This window comes from Artibeus jamaicensis, unplaced genomic scaffold (genome assembly GCF_021234435.1).
Source record: "Artibeus jamaicensis isolate MK-2021 breed Jamaican fruit bat unplaced genomic scaffold, CSHL_Jam_final scaffold_916, whole genome shotgun sequence".
NCBI lineage: Eukaryota > Metazoa > Chordata > Mammalia > Chiroptera > Phyllostomidae > Artibeus > Artibeus jamaicensis.
The window spans coordinates 53,535,852-53,555,678 of record NW_026522059.1 but is presented as its reverse complement, the minus strand read 5'-3'; the positions used below and the strand labels follow the sequence as shown (position 1 = coordinate 53,555,678).

Genomic DNA, 19,827 nt, shown 5'->3' with positions numbered 1-19,827 from the left:
CCCCACCTGTATTTTGTTCAGGGCCACCGTGCCTGAGAAATAAATCAATCTGAGATGGTTGCTACTTGTGCTGGGCTTGGAGATTCCTAAAGGAAGCCACTCTGTGAATGTAGGCTGGCTCCTGCTAGTGCTGGGCCTGGATCACTTAGCAAAAGCTATGGGGGCTGTTGCTTGTTTGAAAGGGTTTAGGAAGTTGTGAAGCATGAGCCAAGACCAGCCATTTATGTGGGAAAGTCATGGTTAACATTTTGGGTGGGCCTGTAATTTGGGTAGGAAGGAGTCTCAGGATCTCTTGGGTGGGGCAAACAGTATTAAACAGTTGATAGACTTTCAGATATGGCATCCGCCTGCCAGCTCTGAGGCTCTGTGGGGGGGGGGGCGGGGCTAAACAAAGGGGCATTGGCCTCTGGCCATCTTTCTGTTTAAGAGAAAGTTGTCTGCCAGCTCTTGCCTTGATGCCTGAAACTTCCATTCCTCCCTGTATGCCACTGGTGCCTTTCAAGCTGCCACCCCAGTGCTGGAGCTCAGAGAGAGCAAGTCTGAGTAAGTCCGTGTGAGGGTTCTTTAATCAGAACTGCTTGGGACTCCAGAAGTTTCTTACACTGACTCAATCCTCACTGGTTTTTGCAGCCAGAAGTTATGAGCACTTATCCCCTAGCCCTGGAACCCTGGACTGGGGTCCTGCTGTGGGTCTGGGACTCTTTGCTCCTGAAATACCCCTTCTGAATTTTTATCCACCACATGCGGATTGGGACCAGCCTGTTCTGTGTCTCTACCTCTTCTTCCAGTCTGTGTGGATATGGTTTCTTTAATTTCATACTTGTCAGACTTCCATTCAACTTGATTTCTGATAGTTCGGAGTCATGGTTGTTCTATATTCTAGTTGTAATTTTTTTTCTAGTTGTAATTTTGATGTAGTTGTGCGAGGTGGTGAGCTGTGTTTATTTATGCCTTCAACTTCACCAGAAGTTCCTTCTTCCTTTTTAATTCTTTAAGGCTAGAGTCTGAAATTACCTTTTGTCTTTCCATTTTATACAGATGTAAATTTCATAATATTTAGAGAAGATCCCGTGCCAAGTGTTACTACTAGCTGTGCTAATACGAAGGAGCCTGCAAGTTCCTGGGGTTACTATTTTTGTTCATTTCTAGCTTCAGATTTAACCACAATTTCTCTTAAGACAGTGCTTTTGAACTAACCATTTTTTAAAAGTATAGAGTCTTTTCAAGTGTTTATTTAAACTTTTTACATCCTATATAGTTTTTTTTAAGGTTCTCATTTATTCAGTTTCCAGGTGCTTGGGGATGTCATCTTTATGTGTGAAGATACTGAGTATTGGAAAGATTCAGTATCTTGACCAAAATCATTCAAATACAAGCCTGTCTGAAAGCATACAACTTTTATTTCTTTAATTTTATTGTTTTTTTGCTATTCTGTAATTATGAACAGTATTATTCTCCATATAGTGCCTCTCTTCAGGGGAAATGAAACATTGCAAAGTAATTATCAAACCATGTCAAAGCTATAATTACTTTGTTCCTTCATTTCCCTAACTATGTGTGTTAAGTAGCCTTGAACTGTGTAGGTTTAATTTGGCAGAGAAAATCTGCTTTATTTCTAAGAGGTAGAGAGAAAAGCAAAAATGAGGATTGATTTTTGAGAAAAATATTAGGGACTTCTGACTGTTCTGGTAATGAGAAAGAAACTCTAGTTAAAAAAATCCAAACTTTTTGTATATGTGTGGTGTCATGACTTTAAATGCTCTCCAATCTTAAAACTTGTACTTCTTCTTGTGTAGAGCTCTCAGTATGTACAGTGTGTTGCTGGGTGTCTGCAGCTGATGCTTCGGGTCAATGAGTACCGCTTTGCCTGGGTAGAAGCAGATGGGGTAAACTGGTGAGTGCCCTTTTACTTTTAATGTAGCATGGTATTTAAAAACATCCATCCTTGACATTTGCAAAGAAATTTGATAGTATTAATCATCAAAAAGAAGTATTTTAACCGTTTTGTGTCTTTTTAACACTGGATAATGCTAACTGTCATAGAAGTCAGTAACTAATAACTACCAGATAGAATATATCCCCTTTCCCTTGCTTGGTCTGTGCTATTATAAGAGTTTAAGGACTCATAAAAGCCTAATCTTTTTAAAAATTTGTTTGTATTTCTTTTAAAATACTTCACTGTTGTTCAATTACAGTTGTCTGCATTTTCTCCCCACCCCAGCCAAACCCACCTCCCTCCTTTGCTTCCACCCTCTAAAAACCTAATCTTGATAGAACAAATTCTAGGTACTCAGAGTAGTAAACGATCATAAAACTATTTTGTGATAAATACAGACAAAAATCAGTAAGAATGGAGAGCATTATGCTAAGTGAAATAAGCCAGTCAGAGAAAGACAAATACCATATGATTTCACTCATATGTGGAATTTAATGAACAAAATGAATTAAGAAGCAAAATAGAGACAGACTAATAGATAGGAGAGGAGACTGAAAGCTGTTGGGTTGGGGGAGCTGTATGGAGGGATTGAGCAAAAGTGAAAATAAAAAGGAAAAACTCATGGACTTAGACCACAGTGTGGTGATTGCTGGGGTGCAGGTGGGGTGGGTGGAGCGAGGTGGAGGTGGGTGTGGGGGAATAAATGGCAATGGAAGGAGACTTGAGGTGGTGAACACACAATGTAGTGTACAGGTGATGTGGTATAGAACTGTGTACCTGAGACATGTATAATTTTGTTAACCATCATCACCCCAGTAAATTTACTAAAAAGGAACAATAATAAGGAAAGGTCTTATGCAAAAAAGAGTGAATAAAAGCCATTCTTTGTAATGCTGTGTAGTTAGTCCGTTCTTTGTGGGGTACTCAAATATATTATACAAAGAACCTCCCCAAACTTCAAAACAAACATATGACATCCTCTTTTACTACTACAAGGCAGTTTATTTATTCATAGTGAGAGCTCTTATACCAAATACTCTTTTAAGTTAGTGAAGACATTGTTTCTCTGTTGGGAAATCTATACAGAAAGCTGTTTTATCAACAGATGGTTCCTTTGTGAGCAAGGCTTCAGAGTCAGAAAAGCTCATTGAATGTTCCTGGTGCTGTGTCATCCAGTTCTAGTAGACTGGTGCCTCCTATCTCCAGTGTAGGAATATACCTGTCAAAGGGACCAAATAGCCTAGATAATTCTCAGTCAGTATTTGCATGCAGTTTCTTAGGGTGGCTTACTTCTGCAAATGGCTTTTCTTACGAATTACATTTGAATTGTCATGAGCTACTCAATAACTATTGACTCAGTAAGTAGTAATCTTATATTAAGATGCAAAATTTCAATCTGTTTTTACTTATTTAACAGTATGTAAGGAAAAATAGTCATTACCATTTGCCATCTAGATCCTTTGTAAAATATATGTTTAGTTATTTTATAAATAATTAATGGAATTAAGAATAATGAGATAGAGAATTAAGAATAATGAGATAGTGGAATTAAGAATAATGAGATCGCATGCTGCGAAGTTCCAGTCTCCAGAAGGAAAGCATAAGGTGTTCAGCATAAATATATTGTTTTCAGAAACATTTTAGGTACTGTAAGGCTCCCTTGTCATTTAGGAAGAGTTTCGTATCGGTGTAGGGAACTGTTCACCAGTCACGTTCCTAGAAGCCAACCGAGGGCATGATACGCAGGCAGACCGCTGTAAGGATAGCAGTCATAGGATGATGATGTTAATAAAGTTAGACTTCCCTTCTTTAAAAAATGATGCAATATTTTGGGCAATGTAATAAGAAAGGATACACATTTATTTCATTATATTATTTTCCTAGGCAATTACATTATTTTCTAAATTTCTTATACTTTTAGCCTTTAATTTTTTTAGCATAGTTGGGAATAATGAATGACTGTTGATCAAACAGTGTCTAGGATGATGAAATAGTATAAATCTTTATAGATAACATAAAACGCTAAGATGTCATACTGTGTCTTAGGTTTAAAAGACCTGTGTGATAATTGTAAAATAAATTGAATTTTAATCTGTTAAACAAAAAGTAGATTATTTTTGTTCTTTGGAACACTGGTGAGAGAGAATAAAAGTAACAAACACCAATTTCTAAAAATAATTTTAATTGTCCTCCCAAACCTCTTGAAATAACTAAAATTTGGCTCAATAGGCTTTAATTGTATACTGAGGCTAACTGAATGCTGCTGTTGTAAGTACTAGCACTTAGTATTTTGGAGGACAGTAAGCAATGTTAACCATCCAGTTTAGCAACAAGAACAGGGATAAATACAGTCTAGAATATTCCATGATCATCCTATACATTTTGGTATGGTAATCACTACTAACAAGATTAGAAGTAATCAAAGAGATCTGTAGATTGAGAATAGGCATTAATAAAGGCATAATATGTTAATTTACCAATAGTGTAGCTATTTATACAAGTCATTTAATCTTTTCAATTTTTAAGGAAATAAAACATGTGCTTTCTACTTTTCCATTTCCTTTGTTTAGGATTTAAAGTTTCTTTTTTCTTTCCTTTGGTACTCCTCAAATCACAAGTAGAATCATGAGAGGAGGAGAAATTTATGAGGGTAGCCTGTTTGAAGAGAGAACTGATGTTTTTAAAACACCAGTACATTTTTATCCATATAGCTTTCTTTCGTTTTTGGTTAAAAAACCTTTTAGGTGAATGATACAATACTTTTGCTGTTTATATACCTATTAAGAACAAAAATATACTTGCATTGTTTTATGCATTGTTGACTTCACTAGAAGTCTAAAGATTGGCACTGATTTTTTAAAAAAATGCTGGAGCTAAAAGGGGACTTTTCCTGGGATAATTGCCTCTACAAATTCAAATTGCATCCAGCAATTGCCTCCAACAAATGTTATACCCCAACAATTGAAATATTTTGAGAATATAAATAAGCGTGTGAATGAAAGGTAAGATTTTTTTTAAACATTAAAACATTATGTTGTTGGGTGATCTTACATGATGAGGTATGAGGTGCTCATGGGTTTGAAGATCAGCAGCTGGCTGAAAGTGTACATGTCAGCCAGTAAACTAGCTGCTTTATCTTCCTACTCCCTGCATTGGCTTGATATTTTGAAAAACCTTACTTCAAAAAACAGAACAGTAAATAGTTCTTTTGGCCTCAGGGACCTTAGCATCCTTTCTAATCTTGGCTTTGACAATTATTGTATTTTTTGAGCTCTTTGTATAATGTACTATTTATGATAGAGAATACAATGAACATAAATGGTCCTTTCCTCTAAGAAATTTACAGTCTAGTTGGAAAATAGTATTAAATACCTAACAAAGATAGTATTTAGGATTATACAACATCATTCAGTAATTTGTTCAGAAACTTTAATGGTAACACCAAACTCACCAATTTGAGAGGAGTAGTAGAGACCTAAATGACAGTGGACACCTATTCATTTATTGGGTCTCACCTCAAGGCCACTTCCTCTGGGAATCCTTCCCTCCCATCTCACTAGACTCGAATTCCTTTAGAGCATGCAGAGTCTCTGTTTTGCCTTCCATTATGACCCCCATGTCTTGCATTGTACCTGCCCCATAGATCCTCAGCACATATTTGTTAAGTTACTATATTTAGATTTCTCCTGGGCCCTGGTGTCCTTTGTATCTCCTTAGTGTGCCCTTCATGTTCCACTGTATTCTGGTAAACATGAGTTTTATTTTGCTTCATTAGGTATTTCTTCTGGTTAATGTTTGGCTACAAAAGAGTTCTCTCTCTCTTTTAAAGTTTTTATTTATTTATTTTTAGAGAGAGAGGGGAAACGAGGGAGAAAGAGAGGAAGAGAAACATCAGTGTATGGTTGCCTCTCACATACTCCCTACTGGGGACCTGGCCCACAATGCAGGCATGTGCCCTGACTGGGAATTGAACTGGCGATGCCAGCCTTTGGTTTGCAGGCTGGCACTTAGTCCACTGAGCCACACCAGACGGGGAAAGACTTCTCTTTTCAGTGGACTTATATATATTGTAGACAATTTTATATTCTCTTAAATGCCTTTGTGGTGTTCATCATTGTTCACAACACTCTTTCTTTGAAACCTTTCTGTCTTGATTTTGGCAACAGTGGTCCTGACTAAAACAGAGGTTCTGACCTCTCCTTAACCCTTCTGTTCATTTAAACTTTTTTAATTTTAATAGAGGTAATTTAGTAGGAAGAACTATTAACTAGGTATACATTTGTTAACTAGGTTTCTGAAAACAAATAAAAGGATTCTCAAGTGTCAGGAATTGTAGCTAGTGGAGATACCCCTAAAGCTGGGGAACAAAGGTAAGAGGTTGCAATTACTAAATTTACATGCTTCAAGGAGGGGCTGCGTGAAGCTGCAATTTACTTCATAGAAGGGGGAGTTCTACTTATCAGGGCTTGTGCCCCTGAGCTCAAAGTGTGGACCTCATAGGTTGGGGACTCATGTGGTTGGTGCTGGTGTCTCTGAGGGTGTGCAGTGAGACTTTCAGCTGCTGCTGCACAGAAGAGTGGTTGCTACCAGGGTGAAGAAATGCTGATACAGGAAAAGGAAGTCAACAGGAGACAGTTCCTTACTCCAAGCTTTCAGTCAGCCTCTAGCACCTCCTATTGACAGAACTAGCTAGTAAAGCAGAAATGTGTTGAGAAGTCTCATCCACAGCATCACAAAGTGTAGAGGGCTTACCTTAGTAATTGAAAGAATTACAAAAGGAAACCATGTATTGGGGTAGTAATAGAATAAAATTACACAATTTTATGGCTGTTGAAATACTGCCATCAATATTGTAAAAGCTCATGTCTTACATAACAACCAAAATAGAAAAGACTAAATTGGAAATCATGTATGAAAAAATTAAGGGCAATTCAAGCAAATTTATAACTGAACATAAGTTTTTAAAAGGGAGAAATGGTACAAATATAAACCTTCCACTAAGTTAGTAGTTATAGATTGTAAAATTAGATTTAAAATTTATTTATATTAATAGATTTTTATGTCTCAAAGCAGTTTTCAGTTGCAGAAAAATTGAAAGTGAGGAGAGTTCCCATATATACCTCCCCTTCCATAGTTTGTTATCATTAATATCTTGAATTAGTATGCTGTATTTGTTTCAGTTGAACCAATAATGACATATTTTTACTGTGGTTCTTAGTTTACATTAGAGTTTATTCTTTACGTTGTATATGCTGTAGGTTTTTAGTCTCTTAACCCCTCTGCTCATTTTTTAGTGGCCTAATTTGATGGTTTCTGTTCTTCCTTGTGTGAATGAGGTATTCCCCAGGGAAATCACCTCAGTGCTCTTCCTTAGTGTAACCTCTTTGATTTCCATTTAGCTTTCCCAAGTTGTCTTGTGTCAGTAAAATGGGCAGTTGAACTAAAAGCTTCTCAGGTTCTAACCCCCACATTCAGTGATTGGCTGTGTTAAATTTAGACTCATGGTGGGTTTTTGCCAAACTAATTCCTTCTTTCCTCTCAGAATTTCTTAAAAATTTGAAAGCTATACATGATTGTCTTGTTTGTCCAGACTCAGAATCTTGATACAACATCTGACTTCACCAAGATGAACGTCCTGTTGATTTTAGCTTCTATAATGTCTGTCAGATTCTTACTGTTTCTTCTTCTGTATTGCAAGGCTGTGTTTCCTCTCATTGCTTCCCTGCAGCAAATGCTGCTGCTTGCTGAAGTCTTGTGTTTTGGAGAGAGGGTGAAGTGAAGCTGTGTTGCAAGTGGCATTCTCTGAGTAGGGATCTAGCTTGCTTGTTACTGCTAGCAGAAAAGAAACTGAGGACATAATTTTGTTCCATTAGTGCAAAAAGTATAATCAGTTACTTCTTCTTCCTTGTTACACTGTCATACTAAATGTTTTCTTAATATGTGTTCCTTTTCAGCATAATGGGAGTTTTGAGTAACAAATGTGGCTTTCAACTCCAGTATCAAATGATTTTTTCAATATGGCTTCTGGCATTCAGTCCTCAAATGTGTGAACACCTGCGGCGCTATAATATCATTCCTGTTCTGTCTGATATCCTTCAAGAATCTGTCAAAGAGAAAGTGACAAGAATCATTCTTGCAGCATTCCGAGTAAGTGTCCTGTGTTTTTTTTTTAATAGTGTATGTATGTGTGAGGCGTTTTTACTGTGGAATATGTTTTGAGGGCTTTTAGGGGGTGGGAAAAGTGTTCTTCATGTAGTTATGAAACTAGGATATCTTGGTAAACATAGATTAAAAAAACACTAATTTATATTTACACCATGGGAGAATGGGTTGTATGCAAGGAAACCATTTAAAGGGATGAAATAAGTTCTGGAATGTTTGTTAGAAAATGTAATTTCATTACATTCAGATAGAAGAAAACCTTTTATTTTTTAATTTTTAATTTTTAATTTTTTATATAACATAGATAAGACAATAGTACAGTGATAGCCTAGCGACAGAGTAAGGGGGCTGTGGGGAGATGGAAGGGAGCAAAGCACGGTGGGGATGCAAAGAGACTTTACTTTGGGTGATGGGTACATGGTACAGTATGCAGATTTTTTGTTGAGGTGTATACTCGAAACCTATCTGACTTTGTTGATCACTGTCACCCCAAGAAACTCAATTTTTAAAAAAGGGAAGTCCTTTTTTTGTTGCAGTGTGTTTCAAGAGACTGTCATTGAGGATTTTCCATTATTTTAGTATGGAATTTTATTTCAGATTTTGGGTCTGCTGACAAGCAGTATTTCTGAGGCAACTATAAATGGGTAGACATGCAATTCCAAGTTATTGGCTTCAGAATCTGTTTTTAATTATTATTTGTTATTATAGTTTATTAAGTAAACAACAAATCAGAAATAAAATCTAGTACAGATATATCGCAAACATTCAAATAACATTGACATCATGTTTGCCAGATGCAATCACTGACATCTTTTTAATTTTTATAAGCATTACAGATAAATATATAAGTAGATGTATGATTGTTTTGTTTAAAAATAAAAATGGCATATGATAAATACTGTGCTTTAACTTTATTAACAGTATGTAATAAGTATACTTATGTTTTTGTATGTGTAGATATTCAGTATTCTTTTCTTTTTAAAATTTTTTATGGGTGCCTTTGAACCAAACTGATTACAATTACCAGGATGCAGAATCTCAAGGGTGTGAGAAAATGCTCCAGGAAATGGCATTTTTACCACTTAATTTATACATCAGAATCAGAGAAGATAACAGAAGAGGGTTACATGAAATCTTTGGTGATAGATTAGGGAGGTGGGAGAAAGCAAAACAGGGAAATCTCTGGGATTGGATAAAAAGTAAAAATAATAGATACAAAGTTCTTTTACATAGATGGGTATAGGATAGTTAACAGTTAACAGTGAACATAATGTTAGTATTCTTTTCAGTGGCTGTGTTCTACCCATGTTCATGTGAAGCAGTTTATTTAACTAGTGTTCTATTGATGGGCATGTAGGGTGTTTCTAGTTTCTTTTGCATATATTTGCCTGCTTTGATGAATATTTCTGTTGAATATAGTTCTACAGACGGAATTGCTGAGTCAAAGAATATACTTTTCTACAATTTTGATAGATGATATTAAATCACCTTTCAAAAATGTGTAAATTTACATTTTCATCAACCATATATTGGAAATGTGTGTTTTTCTGTTGTTTTCCTTAGGTTTAATATAATCTTTTAATAGTTAAAAAACTAGTTGAAAAGTAAAATTATTGTTTCAAATTTGTATTTTGTTAATGAGTGAAGCTGAGCATCTTTCAAGATTTTTATCAGCCATTTACATTCCTCCTATGAATTGCTTATTCATAGCATTTGTCACATTTTAATGTTTAAAATTTGATGTGTAATAATTCTTTTTTAGAAGTTTGTAGTTAAAATAATAATAGTAATAAATAATGTTTATTGAGAGTTTATTCTTTGTCAGGGACTATTTTAATTGCTTTAAATCTGTTATGCATTTAATCTCTCAAGAACTCCATGTCATAGGCGTGAGGCCACAAGAGGTTAAGTAATTTGCTAAAAGGGCCAGGAAGCTGCAGAGCTGGATTTCAGACTCAGGCGGTCTGACTCATGCTCTTAACCATTATGCTAACCTGTTTTTGATATTCATAATAATAAATGTTATAATTTGAGTGATTTTTGTGCATTGTCTAATTTAATCCTCATGATAATTCAATAGGTACTATTATTATTTTCTATTTTATAGACGAGGAAACCAAGATTTGGAGATTAATTCCTCGGTTAGTAAGTGATAGAATCAGAATTTCAGTGATACCTGCTTATGTCCAAAGCCTCCATCTTACCCACTCTGGCATCATCTTTTTTTCCTTGGGGCATTTTCTCAGGAACCTTGAAGGTGTCATTAAAAGAGAAAGCCACGAGAAGTGGAATCATAAGTCATGTGGCAAAGGAATTACATTTCTTTGCTGAAAATACCAGCTGCGAAAGTTGTCAGATTTCACGTTTTTCCTAGCTGCCTACCAAGTGTTGAATGACTAAAGGCAATAAGAAGTAAAGTTCAGTATAAATTTCATTGAAAGAGTAGAATGTGAAATGAAAGTGTGAATGGCTAGATATGATAAATGCCAGTCACCTGTTGACCAAATGTTAATGTATTAGATTGCTTTTCATTATCCTTATTTACAAAAATTGTACATTTTTATGTAAAAATTGCTATATGGCCTTTGAGAAGTTTACTTTTTTTAACTGAATTTTTAAAAAAATTATTTATTTAATTGTTGTTCAAGTACAGTTTTCTGACTTTTTACTCCCATCCTAGCCCACCCCCCTAGTGCTCCCTACCTCCTCCCATTTCCACCCCCCTTAGTTTTTGTCCATGTGTCCCTTATACTAGTTCTTGTAAGCCCTTTGCCCCTGTTAAGAAATAGGTAAAGGTGGTACCTCTCTACTCTTCTGCTGCAGTGTATTGTTTCTGCCATTACTTTTATTAGCAAACTGTCTACATGGGGTGACTTTTAGTCTCATTTAAATAAAGTAACCAATCCTTAAATCAGAATAGGTTGTGTTAAAGAGCTCTCAAGTATTTTAGTAGCTAACCTCAATATATTTTTCTTTTACATGATTGTTTCATTATCCATATTCTTATTTATTTAGTAAAGATGAAAAGTTCCAGAAATAGGATCTTCTGACAGTCTCCTTCTATTGCTAGAGTTTAAGTTAATTCACAAACAAGTTTTGAATCTCATTTTTTTTCCAGCTCCATTATGCTAATCATTAGGGAACACAGGTGCTTATGATATAGCTTGGCATAGAATTGCTTGTTTAGTGAAGATGGAGTTTGTAAATAAATAATGTCAGTGCAATGTAATAATAAGTAATACACAAGAGTAAAAGTAGTATAAGAGAGGTAGAGGGTAAGAATAGGGGATTTTAGGAAAGCTTCAGAGAGAGGCTTGAAGAGGTTTAGAAAGGTGCATATTTATTTATTTATTTTTAAGTACAAAGATGGAGAGAGGTTGATAAATGTTAAGTGAAGAAAGGACTTTCTGGAATTGTTAGTAATTTGTTGTTGTAGGAGTATTGATTATTGTCTCTCTGTCCCATACCCCCATTCTCAAGTGAATGTTAAGGGAATAAAATGGAGCACATGAGTCAAGCTCTTGATACAATCCTGGTATTTGTGGCCATTTGCTTTCTGAAGACACAGACACACTCTGTAAAATGACGCTTGTGCTTTGCTGATCTCTATTACCATTCTGGGCCTTGAACTAATGGGACCAACACACAGTTTCCAGCCACCCTATTGTTACTGACTCACCCTAACATACTTGTGAGACATTGCTCACCAAAGCCCAGTGTCTTCAAAAAGATTCTGTCAGATCTAATCTTGCTGCTTCATTGTGTACTGTGCCGTACTCTGATGGAACATGAGTAAGAGCTGATTCTGCTTTGAAATTTTATTCACTGTGGTGAAATATATATGTCATCTTTTCAAATTGATATATTTTTTTAAAGCTTAAAACTCCTATTTGTTGTTTTGAATTTCTTTGTCTTTCCCATTTTGTGCTGTACTATAGTCACAGGAACCTTATTTATATTAAACTCTTCTACTTCAAATTAAGCACTTACCAATTAAGAAATTGGAAATATTAATGGTTTGATTCTTTTCCTACTTTTATAAAAATAATATGGTCTTGTGGGTAAAAACTAGTATATAGAAAAATATTAAGGAAAAAAGTATAAATTACACTATTCACCTTTCTAGATATAGAAGAAACCTGTTGATATTTTAATGCCTGTAATTTATAATTTTTGCTCCCTTCCCACATGGGGGTTCAACTTTGGATGAGTTGCAGAGGGCATGGAAAAACTGAATAGTTGGAGGGAAGCAGAATTTTTGTTTCTTTACAATTTGGTCAGATGCTTTGCATCAGTTACTACAAAGAATGTGTGCATATGGGTTGGTTGTGTGCATTCCCAGCATGTAGAGCTGAAGTCAGGTTTGCTGTGCTCTTGTGCTGGTTTCTGTGCCTTTGGAAAGTTGCTTGGCTTCTCTGTGCTTCCACTTAAAATTAATGTTATTCCTCTTAAGTCTTCATTGGACTTTGTATATGCTCATATAGTAATGCCTTTGGGGAAAATAAATGTTGACTAAATGAATATTTGGCAAATGTAGGCCTTGAATAAGTATTTGGGATCATATGAAGGACGAAAAAAAACATTTAAGTGAAAGTTGAAAAACCTATGGAAGTAGGGTAGTGGTATTGAAATTAATGATATATTTATTGGTTTCTTTATTGAGTTAAATTTCTTTTTAAATTTTTGGCTGCTTTGTTTGGTTCCCATAATTAAAAATATGATAATAAAATTCCATGAGAATGAATCTAACTTGGTGCCTCCTACATTTAATTTTTCTTTTAAATTATTTTTTATTGAATTTATTGCAGTGACACTGGCCAACAAAATAATATAGGTCTCCGGTGTACCATTCCATAACACATCATCTGCACATTGCACTGTGTGTCCACCACCCCAAGTCAAATCTTCCTCTGTCACCATTTATCCCCACTCTACCCTCTCCCATTTGCCTCCACCCGCCTTTCCTTTTCCCTCTGGCAACCAACACCCTGTTGTGTTGTCTATGAGTTTTTTAAAATTTAATCTCTACTGTATTTTTTAATATTATTTTTAGTCCCCTTATACCCTCCTCTCCCCAGCAATCACCATATTATTGTCTATGTCTGGAGTCCTTTTTTTTTTCTCAATTTCTTCATCCCCTGACTCCCTCCCCAACCACTAGCTGTCATCGTTCTCTCCATCTATGAGTCTGTTCCCATTTTTCCTGTTCAGTTTGTTCATTAGATTCCACATATGAGTGAAATCATCTGGTATTTGTCTTTCTCTGACTTGTTTATTTCACTTAGCATGCTCTCCAGGCCCATCCATATTGTTGCAAAGGGTAAAATTATCTTCTTCTTTTATGGCCAAGTACTATTCCATTGTGTAAATGTTACATAGTTGTTGTATCCACTCATCTGTTGATGGACACTCGGGCTGCTTCCGTGTTTTAGTAACTTTTTATGAGTATGTTAAAATGGTTACATTAAAAGTTTGTTAAAATATGCTTGGCTCAGTTTGTTGGATGTTGTCCCACAAAGTGAGAGGTCACTAAGTTTGATTCCCAGGCAGGGCATATGCCTGAGTTGTGAGTTTGGTCCCTGGTTGAGGCACAGTCAAGAGATAGTGGATTGATATTTTTCTCCCTCTCTTTCTCCCTCCCTCTAAAAATAAATAAGTTTTTAAAAAAGTTTGTTATTTAACAGGAAGCTAAACAACAAAACAAACAAGCAAGCAGAATAAAAACAAATACACTGAAATAGAGAACAAGGGGACAGTGACCAGAGGGGAGAGTGAAGGGAATTTAAGGAGAAAAATGGGGAGGGATTTGGAGGAACAAATAGGAAGGACACAGGGATGAGAACTAAGGGGGGTGGAAATGGGAGAGAGGTAGGGAGCATGGGGCGGGGGCGGGGGCTGGGATGAGAGAAATAGACAAAAAACTGTACTTGAAAAATAACTAAATAAAATAAAAAATAAAAAAATAAAAAGTTTGTTAAAATAATTCACTTAACAAAATATATCACAGAGAGCAAGACTATAGAGAGAGAATCTCTGTTTTCTTTTAGTGCATGGACTTTTTCCTAAATTAGAAGCTATTTATAAAGTTTGGCATGAAAACTTTTCAGATAGTAAGATATATTTTACAGTCTCATAAAACTGTTGGGAAAGATAGTTACCCTTGACTCTGTGTTTACAATTAGATTATCCTAGAAAGATGTTTTAGATTATTACTGGTTTTTTTCTTTATATAACTTTCACTTCTGGAAGATCAACAATTGCCTAAGTAATTAACATGGGAATGAAGAGTACTTTTTTCAGTTTATATCTACCTTTTTTGTGTGTGTTGTTAGTTATACCTTTAAGTTAAAATAATCTGTTTTTTCAAATGCTGACAATTAATACCTTTATCATAAAATTATTTCTTTTGATAATTGGTTAATAAGGTAACTTGTTTGTTAAAGTAAAATATAAGTGTAGGAAAGAGAGCTGCTATAGATATTAGGGTTTTATTTTAACTTCTATTGTTTCAAATAATAGATCTCAACACTTGTGTCTTTCCCCCTCATTTTTGGTAAACTTATATGTTTTTAATAAGTATTATTTAGGTAATATAATTTTGTAAGTGCTATGAGTTTTAGAAAGAAATCAGATACTAGTAATTTATAGTAATGGATTGAGATTTACTTTGAAGACCATAAAATGCTTTAAACATGTATATCATATATATATAGAATATAGAATAACAGGTAGTTATTCTATCTGAGCTTCCCTTAGACTTTGATTAGTATTTTATTCCTGCCTATTTCCTCCTCTCTCCCATTGCTTTTCATTTTAGATCATTATTTTGTAACAGGGGTAATTCAAAGCATTAAGTAACTCTAATATTGTTACACAGTTGATCCTTAACATGCTTTTGAACTGTGTGGGTCCACTTATTACATGGGTTCTTTTCAATAAATATATTGGGAACATTTTTGAAGATATGTAACAATTTGAGAAACTTTTACAAATGAATCACATACTTTAGAAATATTGAAAAAATAAACAACTGGGTATGTCATAAATGCACAAAATATATGTGGATGTTAGTCTGTTTTATCATTTGCTACCACACAGTGTACATAAATACATAATTGACTGTGTTTATGTTATTGCTAAGCCTTCTGGTCAACCAAAAACTATTACTAGTTAAGCATTTTGGGAAGTCAAAAGCTGTCCTCAGATTTTTAATTGTACAAGGGGTTGGTATCCCTAACCCCTGAGTTAAGGGTCAGCTGTATAATAGATGAGAAGTATTAGTTGATATTCAGCTGAATCCTAACTTTGAGCTCTTCCCTTTTGCTTTCCCTCTCCTCTTCCCTCCCCTTCCTTCCCCCTTCCCTCCCCCTTCCCTCCCCTTCCCTGTGCTTTTCTTCCCCTTCCATCCTTCTTCCCTCCCTTCTTCCCTCCCTTCTTCCCTCCCCTTCCCTTCCCCATCTTTGTTCTTGTCCTCGTCCTCATCCTCTCTCCCTTCCTTCCCCATCCCCATTCATAGAATATCTATTCATCTATCAATGCATCAGATGTATACTGAAGACAAATTATGTGATAGGAATGTGTTACTCCCTGAGGGTATGGAAGGATAAATATGCCAAGATATTTATTCTCAGGGATGTTGTATTTTGTTTACACTTTTGTCTTCGATGGAGTGACTTAATCAGGTTATCATGAAGGAAAATATACAAACCTCAAAAAGTCACAAGACCTTTAGAGTCCGACTGAGATTCTTAGCTTTTCTTTTGACCTGATTTGTGATTTAAAAGTTCTGTAAATAGATTATCTACTTTTTATTGAAAATCAAGGAATACAGTGGTATAGCTCTTTTCTAATTTTCCTTTCAGTGTGGTTTTTTTACAAAGATTGTAAGCTTTGGAGTGGACAGATGTAGATGTGAATTTCAGCACTAGATTATTGGGAGAGTAGCTTGAACTCTCGTAGCTAATTTCTCTATCTGTGAAAGGTAATTAGTAGTACTGAATTCACTTCAAGGTTGGGTGAGGATTAAATGAGATAACAGATGAAGTACCTGGAAATAGTAAATACACAATCTGTACTTATTTCCCTGCCATTTTCTCTCCTTAAAATCATAAAAGAGTAGCAGTTTGCCTTGCTGAGTCTTCTACCTCTGTAAATTGCATTCTTGCTCAGTTAATGTGGAACTTAGGTAAAGATCCAGAGCTGTGCTATTTGATTTAGAAGAGGAAGCATGAATATTTTACTGATGTTTAGCAAGACTGAAAATCTTGTTTAAACTTTATTTACCATTTTAATTTTTTACTCACAGTGCATAAAATTTAGGCTAATTTCTGGGTGTCTGTTTTCTTTTTACTTATTAAAATTTATGGAGGTAACATTGACTATGTAAATTTATGGAGGTAACATTGACTATGTAGGTGTACGGCATTCTAATACAGCATCTGTGTATTCTATTATGTGCTTACCACCTTAAGGCTAGTCTCCCGTCACCATACATTTGACACTCTTTACCCTCTTTGTTCTCCCCCCAGTTCTCTTCCCCTCTGGTAACCACCCTTCTGTTTTCTGTGTCTGTGAGTTTGTGTATTTTGTTTGTTCATTTTTTTATATACAACATTATGAGTGAAATCATATCATTTTTGTCCTGCTACATCTGACTTATTTCACTTAGCATAATACTTTTTTAAAAAACTCATTTATTGGGGTAACTTTGGTTAATAAAATTATGTAGGTTTCAAGTGTACACTTTTGTGACACATCATCTATATATAGTATAATGCTCTTAAAATCCATCTATGTTGTTGCAAATGGCAATATTTTTCTTTAATAGCTAAGGAGTATTCCACCTACGTATCTACATTTTTATCTAGTCATTCATTGAAGGACACTTAGTTTGTTTCCATGTCTTAGTTATTGCAAATAATGCTACAGTGAACATAGGGTTACATATGTCTTTACAAATAAGTGTTTTCAAACTTTTGGGGGTTGATACCCAGAAGAGAGATTGCTGAGTCATATGAGAGCTCTATTCTTAGATTTTTGTGGAACCTCCCTAGTATTTTCCATAGTGGCTGCACTAGTTTACATTCCCACCAGCAGTATATGAGGGTTCTCTTTTCTAAGGTTCTTCTCCAATGCTTATTATTAATTGACTTAGTTAATAATTGCCATTCTAACAGGTGTGAATTGTTTACGTCATTGTGGTTCTGATTTGCATTTCACTTGTAACTAGTGATGTTGAGCATCTTTTCATATATCTGTTGTCCTTCTGTCAGTCTCCCATAAAAATAGTCTATTTAGGTCCTCTGCCCATTTTTTTTTCAGATTGTTTATTTTTTGTTGTTGTTGTTGAGATGAATTAGTACTTTACATATTGGAGATTAGCCCTTTATTGATGTATCGTCTGCCGGTATATTGGTTTGTTGCCTTTTGGTTTTGCCTGTGGGGTCAAGTTTACAAAAATTCCTCTGAGACAAGGTCCATAAATTTATTGCCTATACTTTCTTTTCTATATCTTACCATTTCAGGTCTTACATTCCAATCTTTAATCTGTTTTGAGTTAATTTTTGTGTATGGTTTCAGATAGCAGTCTAGTTTGCATGTGGCTTTCTAGTTTTCCCAGCACCATTTATTGAAGAGGTATTCCTTTCTCCAGTGTATGTTTATGGCTCTTTTGTCAAGAATTAGTTGCCCCTATATGTGTGGGTTTATTTCTTGGTTCTTAATTCTATTCCATTGGGTTATGTGTTTGTTTATTTTTCTGCCAGTACTATACTGTTTTGATTATTTATCTTTGTAGTACAGTACTAGGGTTTTTTTGTAGTTCTATATAAATTTGAGGGGTTTTTGTTCTATATTTGTGAAAAATACCAATGGGATTTTGATAGGGCTTTGCATTAAATTTGCCTATTGTTTTAGGGAATATGGTCATTTTAACGATGTTAAGTCTTCCAATTCAGGAACTTGGAATATTTTTCCATTTTTTTGTGTCTTCAGTTTCTTTCAGCAATGTCTGGTAGTTTTCAGTGTGTAAGTCCTTTACTTCCTTCATTGTTTATTCCTAGGTATTTTATTCTTTTTTTGTATTGTAAGTGGAATTTACTGATTTTTCTTTCTGATATTTTGTTATGTCTGTATTTCTGTTATTATATAGGAACACAGATTTTTGTATATTGAGTTTGTATTTTGCAACCTGACTGTATTTTATTTTGTCAGTAATAGTTTTTGTTGGATTTTTAGGGTTTTCTATGTATATAGAATGTCCTTCATTCCCATTCCCATTGGGAATGTCCATCACTCCCAATTTGGATGCCAACTATCTGTCTATTTATTTACTTAATGCCTATTTGCTATGGCTAGAGTTCTTTGTTGAATAACAGTGACAAGAGTGGCTATCCTTGTCTTGTTTCTGATCTTAGGAGAAAAGCTTTTAGTTTTTCACTATTGAGTATATTAGCTAAGCATTTGTCATATATGGCCTTTATTAATTTGAGGTACTTTCCTTTTATACCCATCCTATTGAGTGTTTTAATCATAAATGGATGTTGTATTCTGTCAAATACTTCCATATGATTTTTTTTTAAATATTATATTTATTTATTTTTTGAGAGAGGGGAAGGGAAGGAGAAAGAGTGGGAGAGAAACATCAGTGTATGGTTGCCTCTCATTTGTCCCCTGCTGGGAACTGGCCCGCAACCCAGGCATGTGCCCTGACTGGGAATCGAACCGCGACACTCTGGTTCGCAGGCCCGCGCTCAATCCACTGAGCCACGCCAGCCAGGGCCAAATACTTCCATATGATTTTTATCTTTTATTTGGTTAATATGTTGTATCACATTGATTGATTTTCAGATATGATCCTTTAAATGTATTGTTGCATTCAACTTGCTGATATTTTGTTTACGATTTTTGCATGTATGTTCATCAGAGATGTCGGCCTATACTTTTCTTTTTATGTGTTCTCTCCTTGTTTCATTATCAGGGTAATGTTGGTGTCGTAAAATGAGCTAGGACGTATCACTTTCAAAAAGTATAAGTTTTCGGAAGAGGTTGCGAATGATAGGTACTAATCTTCTCTGAATGTTTGGTAGAGTTCACCAATGAAGCCATGCAGTTCTGGAGTTATTGTTTTTTAGGTTTTGATTAATGTTTCAATGTATTTCCTCGAGATCAGTTTATTTAGGTTTCACATTCTTCATGGTTCAGTGTAAGAAGTTTATATTTTTCTAAGAATTTGTCCATTTCTTTCAAGTTACTGAATTTGGTGGCATAAAGCCTTTCATAGTGTTCTTATATAATCCTTTGTATTTCTGTGGTGTTTGTGACTTCTCCTCTTTCATTTCTGATTTTATTTGAGCCTTTTCACTGTTACCTTAGTAGTCTAGCTAGAAGTTTGTTAATTTTATTAATCTTTTCAGAGTACCAGGTTTTTATTTACATTTTCCATTTTCAACTTTTGTCTTTTTTTCTCTATTTCTCTATTACTATTATTTTTGCTTAATATTTTTTATTTTCTTCTATTGACTTTGGGCTTCATTTGCTCTTCTTTTTTTAATTCTTTAAGGTGTAATGTTAGATTGTTAGAGATTTTTTTTGTTTCTTGAGATAGACCTGTGATGCTATGAATTTCTCTCTTAGTACCACTTTTTTTGCACCCCCCAAATTTTGGTATGTCATATATTCATTTTAATTTGTCTCTATATATCTTTTTATCTCTTATTTCTTTGGCCAAA

At 34.9% G+C, this 19,827-nt stretch overlaps 1 protein-coding gene across 3 annotated transcripts in view; it reads left to right on the top strand.

Annotated features, from left to right (window-relative positions):
• ATP6V1H (ATPase H+ transporting V1 subunit H) overlaps positions 1-19,827 on the top strand; it is a 138,412-nt gene that overhangs the window by 35,181 nt on the left and 83,404 nt on the right. For all 3 annotated transcript variants that reach the window (XM_053661018.1, XM_053661017.1, XM_053661016.1), the window contains 2 exons: positions 1,797-1,894; positions 7,891-8,083. In XM_053661018.1, coding sequence (XP_053516993.1) covers positions 1,797-1,894; positions 7,891-8,083 — 291 coding nt within the window. The remainder of the gene's footprint in view (positions 1-1,796; positions 1,895-7,890; positions 8,084-19,827) is intronic.